At 48.2% G+C, this 6,471-nt stretch overlaps 1 protein-coding gene across 1 annotated transcript; it reads left to right on the forward strand.

Annotated features, from left to right (window-relative positions):
- Window positions 1-726: 726 nt before the first annotated feature.
- Window positions 727-3,821, forward strand: LOC100583825 (melanoma-associated antigen B6-like). Its single transcript, XM_004092769.3, has 2 exons — window positions 727-815; window positions 1,782-3,821. The coding sequence occupies exon 2, from the start codon at window positions 1,843-1,845 to the stop codon at window positions 2,938-2,940; it is 1,098 nt and encodes a 365-aa protein (XP_004092817.2). The 5' UTR covers window positions 727-815; window positions 1,782-1,842; the 3' UTR covers window positions 2,941-3,821.
- The last annotated feature ends 2,650 nt before the right edge of the window (window positions 3,822-6,471 follow it).

A 6,471-nucleotide genomic window follows, 5' to 3' on the forward strand; every position in this document is an offset into this window, starting at 1 on the left:
ACATAGCTATCAGGCTAAGAAGTCTTCTCACTTTCTCCTTCTGAATTTTACAGGATCTAGTCAGAGGAAGGGGATGAATTTACATCAGAAAATGGAGAAAACTGAGACCCTGACAGCAGTCAATGTGAGGACCCTGAGTGAGGACTGAGGGGCTCCACGCATCGGGAGAGACAAGAGTGCCCCCCAAATCTCCCTTCATTCCCCGATCTTGCATCACAACTTAATAGCAGCAGCCAGGTTTAGGAGGCCCCAGGCAGTAGTGGCCAGGTGAGGTGTAACTGAATTGCATATGAGGAGTCTCAGGAAGTTGAAGTCTAGTCTGAGAGGGTGTCCTCAAGTCAGTAGAGGGGACATGGCAAGAATGAAGCGACGACACTGAGTGAGGGCTGAGGGCAAAGTCCATTCCAAAAAGGGGGTCCCACAGAGCCCCACCCCTACCGTCAGTCTTGGAAGGTCCCGGCATGGCTCCCGGGCTCAGGCTGCACCTTACTTCCAACTCTGGACTCTCGGGGAATGAGAGCCACTATCTCCGGTTGACTGATTCAGCTCAACAGATAGAGAAGTCCAAGGGTCCGCGAAGAGCCCCTGAAAGCAACTTTATGTTGAGTTCCCTGGAATCCGCTGCACCCACGCAACACAAGGGGGAGTAACAGAACCCTGCAGCTGCTGTTACGCAGGGAGCGCCAGGTGGGCGTGGCCGGAAGTGGTTCCTCTTGACTTCCACCTAAAAAACGGGTCCGAGCAGTCGCCTCAGTCTGAAAAGTGCCGTGTCACGTCAGCGGAAGGAGGCGTCCCAGATCTTCTCAGCTGTCTTGGTGGGTATCCTGACCTAGAACTGGGGGGCATTCCCCAACAACTTCAACCCCCTTCCCCCGAAGAAAGGCGGCTCCACAGAGCCCTGCCCCAACCTGCCCCGACTTGGTCCCTGAGGAGTCCCCAAGCATGGCTGTTAGGCCCAAAGTCCATTCATTTTTTCCGTCGTGTTGAAGAACATGAAGGCCTCGGTCCAAGGCTGGTGGACCCAGGTCAGTAGAGGGGAAATCTCAGGCCCTTCATAGTTAAGAGGACCCTCCTTCGGATTAAGGGAGGGGACTCCATGTCCCGTAACGGGTTACACCGAACTCTGCCCTTGACGTTAGCCTGGGGGGGTCCGGGCAGGTCTCTAGAGACTGAGGTGCGTTCTCACTTTGTCCCTGTGAGAGTCAGAGAGGTAGGCCCCTGGTTGTAAGGAGATGGCAGCAGGTCAGTGAGGGTGATTTCCAGGTTGTGGGAAGAGTCAGGGTGAGGAGTCTAATTTACCGTGAGGACTATTCTCACTATAACCGGAAGACCACTCAAATGCCTCCTCTGTTGTCAGCCCTAGGCGGTCTGGGTGTCCCCGGAATGAAGTGTTGGGCAGAAGTGCTTCCTTATTTCCTCCTGGTTAAAATTCCTAGTGTCAGTTTCAGAGCGGCAGAAGGAAATGGGCCTCTGGGTCTTGTCAACAATTTTAATGATGATCCTGAATGTAAACAGAGAGGATCCAACCCCTGAACAGAGGGGCCCTCACTGCCAGCCCCTGCTGTCACCTCAGTAAGCCCCAAAATGGACTGTCATGCTATAGTCTAATACTCTAACTTCCTCCTGAGTTTGAATGAGACAAACTGACCAGGAGAAAAGGAGTCCTGTGGGTTCCTAGAGCAGTTGTTCCGTAGAAACCTGCAGAAGGGGCCCTAGTTAAAGCCAAGATGCTCGCTCTCTGCTGAAGATATTGACGTGAGTGACGACTCTCTCCCATCCAGGTGCCAGCCTTCCTGGTCTTCCTACCCACACTCCTACCTGCTGTCACAGGCCACAGCCATCATGCCTCGGGGTCACAAGAGTAAGCTCCGTGCCCGTGAGAAATGCCAAGAGACCCATGGTCAGCCGCGGGGTCTCACGGGTCCCCAGGCCACTGCAGAGAAGCAGGAAGAGTCCCACTCTTCCTCATCCTCTTCTCACCTTTGTCTGGGTGATTGTCGTAGGTCTTCTGATGCCTCCGTTCCTCAGGAGTCTCAGGGAGCGCCACCCACTGGGTCTCCTGATGCAGTTGTTTCATATTCAAAATCTGATGTGGCTGCCAACCGCCAAGATGAGAAAAGTCCAAGCACCTCCCGTGATGCCTCCGTTCCTCAGGAGTCTCAGGGAGCTTCACCCACTGGCTCTCCTGATGCAGGTGTTTCAGGCTCAAAATATGATATGGCTGCCAAGGGTGAAGATGACCAAAGTGTAAGCGCCTCACAGAAAGCCATCATTTTTAAGCACTTAAGGCAAGATCCTGTAAAGAAGAAGGCGTGCACGTTGGTGCAATTCCTGCAGGAGAAGTTTGAGAAGAAAGAACCCATTTTGAAGGCAGACATGCTGAAGCGTGTCGGCAGACAGTACAAGCCGTGCTTCCCTGAGATCCTCAACAGAACCTCCGAACATTTGGCGGTGGCCTTTGGCGTGGAATTGAAAGAAACGGATTCCAGCGGCGAGTCCTACACCCTTGTCAGCAAGCTGGGCCTCTCCAGTGAAGGAATTCTGAGTGGTGATAATGCGCTGCCGAAGTCGGGTCTCCTGATGTCGCTCCTGTGTGTGATCTTCATGAACGGCAACCGTGCCACTGAAGAGGAGGTCTGGGAGTTCCTGGGTGTGTTGGGGATATATGATGGGATCCTGCACTCAATCTATGGGGATGCTCGGAAGATCATTACTGAAGATTTGGTGCAAGATAAGTACGTGCTTTACCGGCAGGTGCACAACAGTGATCCTCCACGCTATGAGTTCCTGTGGGGTCCACGAGCCAATGCTGAAACCACCAAGATGAGAGTCCTGCGTGTTTTGGCCGAGAGCAATAACACCAGTCCCGGTTTATACCCACATATGTATGAAGATGCTTTGATAGATGAGGTAGAGAGAGCACTGAGACTGAGAGCTTAAGGCAGGGCTGGCACTGTTCCCTTGGCCAGGGCACCTTATGGGGCCACATCCTACAGATCCTCCCATTTCTAGGGAGGTCTGAAGTAGAATTTTCGCTTTATGTTAGAAGAGAGTAGTGAGCCTTCTAAGTAGTGCAGTGTAGTAGAGGCTGGAGGGAACAAGATATGTATCTTTCTTTTGTCTTGTTACACATGAGTAACTTGTAGATTTCTGTTTTATCTCTTTGTCAATTATCAACATTTTTCCTCTTAAGTGAAGGTTTATTTTGCTTCAGATTATACAATTATCAATAACATAGCTCTCACATTCATGGCTGTTTAACCAATCTGAAAGTTACGGTTTGGGAATTAATAAAACAAAGTCATACAACATATTTTCTTTGTAATTCAGAACTAGATAACATGGAAACAGAGAATGGATTTTCATATGAATCTTAAAGAACTCCACAGTAAAATAGTTGACATCATAATATGAAGAGAAAGAAAAGGAAAAACAGAAATGTAAAAGTTGTTTAACCCTTGGTTTGCCTAATTCCTTTTCCTATTTCTTTTAGTATAAATAAAGGATACCTGGATTTATTTAGGTTATTAAGACTGCCATTAGTTTGTTTTGTTCTAGTGCACTTCATATTCCATGTTATCTACTGCATCAAAAAACCCCTCTGATTGGAGGGTGGTATTTTCTGGGTTTAAAATAATCACATGAAATGCAGTGATCAATATAAGCCAGAATGAGTTCACTAAAAACCTTTTTGAAACAAGGTTGCTAAATTCAAAGAACTTCCATAGGCTTAAACTGTCTCAAATATTTTCAAGATGTGGTAATTTTGTTTCTTAATATATCGTTAGGAAAATTAAAAATTAATAATTTGTGTAAAAACACATATTATGGTAACTGTCATTTACGAAAGACTCAGTATTTCCTGCTTAGTATGCCATATGTTTTATGGACAGTACTTATACCCCAAAATTCCTACAAGATAGGGTTTAGCAGACTCACTTCAAAATGAATAAATTACAAATTTCTAAAAGGTCACAAGCTTGTAATTGACAGGGCTGGGATTAGATCTCTGGTCTGGATTCATCTAGAGCCCATATTTTTCCAATCCCCTCAGCCTGAGCCAGACTTTGTGTCTTTTAATCCATTTTTCCTCTCACTGCCCAAAATGCTTATCAGAGCATTAAAAGGACACTGTACCCAAAGCACTTCTTTGGATTATACAACTAGAGTAATCATAATGCTGAATAAATGAGTAGTATGAATTACGAAAAGAAAAAAATAACACACAGTGACAGTATGATCATCTCCGTATGCAACATTAGATAACCCAATAAGATCAGGAGCTCCCAAAATCGTCCTCCTCTGCCCTTTCCCCATAGAAATTAAATCTCCTCAAAGCAAAGTACATAATAGGCTAAGTCTGGCTGGTGAAGCAAAGGAATAGATCAGTGTGCTTTTATCACTGACAGCCCACCACCTGTCCTGGACCTCCTGCCTTGTGGTACAGCTTCCCTATCTCATACAGAACCTCGGACAGGGAGCCATTGTCTTCAAGGTTTGCAGTAGGGAACCTGCTCAATCGTTTGCAGGTGTATGGCATTTCCCAGCAGTGTTAAAGAGTAAGGAGGCATGATGAGAACCCCCATAAATGAGGATTCTGGAGATCACTGCCTCAGAATATCGGGGTCACAGGAAGACCAGGCCCTGCCTACTCTCAGACCTAGAAGGCCCAAGCTATAGCAGTAAGCTAAAATTTCTCTATTTATTCAAGGTTCTCAGGTACATAAGAGTCCTGGTCTAAGGGTGGTGTGCTCTGGTTTTTGGGAGGAGGATCTCAGCCTCTGAAAATGATCAAGATGAGGACTCTGAATGAGAAATGAGGAATTATCCACCCAGAACAGTGGGGGCTCTTAAAGCTATATCTTGCTTTCTGCCTTGGGTGGCCATAGGCAGGGCTATCTGCTTGAGGTTCCCCCTCATTTTCTTTAGGGCTTCTACTGGTGCCCCAGGGAGATAAAGCTTTGATCTCATGGCAGTAGCTCCTATTCTGCCCACGAAGGGGGTCCTCACAAGCCTGGATTGGATTTAAGGTGAGGACACTGGGGTAGCCAAGGTGAAGCACCCTGACTTCCCCCTCTGGTTTCTCAGTAAAGGAAAAGTTTGGCTTGAGGCTGGCAGACTCAGATTAGTAGAGGAAGGAGTTCCACATCCCCAAATCAGTGTTAGAAACCTGAGTGCAAACTGAGGGAGCCACTGACTGCAAAACAGTGGAGTCTTGTAGGATTCTGACCGTGCTATTATTCTTCAGAGGATCCTCAATAACTGTGGCCAGATGTGGCTGTTCCTAACTTCCAACTGGGAGATTCCAGGAAGATACGGCCTTGGTCTGAGGAGTGCGGCCTTGAGTCACTGGAGGGTGGAGTTTCAGATTTCGTTAGGTAGGAGTCAAGGTAAAGATGCTGAGGGAGGATAGAGGAGACCAGTCACCCCAGAACAGCGGGAATGCACAGTGTCCTGTCCCTATTGTCAGCCCTAGGAGGCCCAAGGCAGAACTCTCAGGCTGAAGTGCCCCCTCAGTTCCTCTGGGAGTGGTCTCAAGGAAGTGAGAGCCTTAGTCTAATGGGAGCAATCCTAGTCAGCAGAGGATGTTTAAAGGAGTCACACTGCTGACCCTAAACAGGGGTGATGGTACTCCTCCCAGAACAGGTGGAGCCACACGAAGCCCTGCCATTGATGTCTCTCCCTGGCAAACCCGGGAATTCTGAGATGATGAGTCCCACTCGTTTCCTTTCAAGGCATCTCAAGGAGGTAAGGCATCTGGTCTAAGGGGTCAGCCTGAGATTACCACAGGGATAAATTCCAGGTCATGCAAACAGTCAAGCTGAGGACCATGAAGATGGAAGGAACCACTCAAATCATAACAGCACAGACAACGCAGAATCCCTCAGGTACTGTCAGCTGTAGGTGACCACAAGGCTTTCGTGCTCAGATGAGGAAACTCTTACATCCTTCTTGGTAGTATTAGGGAATTAAAGGCTGTACAGAAACAGACAGGCCTCTAGGTCTTGGGAATACTCATTGTGAGGACCCTGAGCAAGGAATGAGGGGAGCAACCAACCTAGAAGAGAGAGGAACCCACATAGTCCCACTCATTTCAGCCCTGGAAATCCCTAGGCACGAATAACCCGAATATGTCAGCCACTCACTCCTCTCCCTGGAGGACTCATGTCACTAGAGGGAGGAGTCAGAGATCCTGGCTGAGTGAGAACTCAAGGAGTCACAAACCCCTGAACAGTGGAGTCCCACAGAGTCTTTCTCCTGCTATTAGTTCTCAGAATCCCCTAATAGCTGCAGCGAGATCACTTTGACTTCCACGTCTGGGGACTCCAGGTGGTGAGGAACTTGGTCTGAGCCTGGCCATCTCATCACAGAGAACATTACCAGGTTGAGCCAGGAGTCAGGGCGAGGACCAGGAGGAAGGAGCAGAGCATGAAACCTCCTATAACAATGGAGGCAGCACATAATCTCTCC

Source organism: Nomascus leucogenys, chromosome X, assembly GCF_006542625.1.
Source record: "Nomascus leucogenys isolate Asia chromosome X, Asia_NLE_v1, whole genome shotgun sequence".
Lineage (NCBI taxonomy): Eukaryota > Metazoa > Chordata > Mammalia > Primates > Hylobatidae > Nomascus > Nomascus leucogenys.

Bases quoted from the DNA above. Each gene is read 5' to 3' on its own strand.
- LOC100583825 (XM_004092769.3), top strand. From the start codon at position 1,843: ATGCCTCGGGGTCACAAGAGTAAGCTCCGTGCCCGTGAGAAATGCCAA.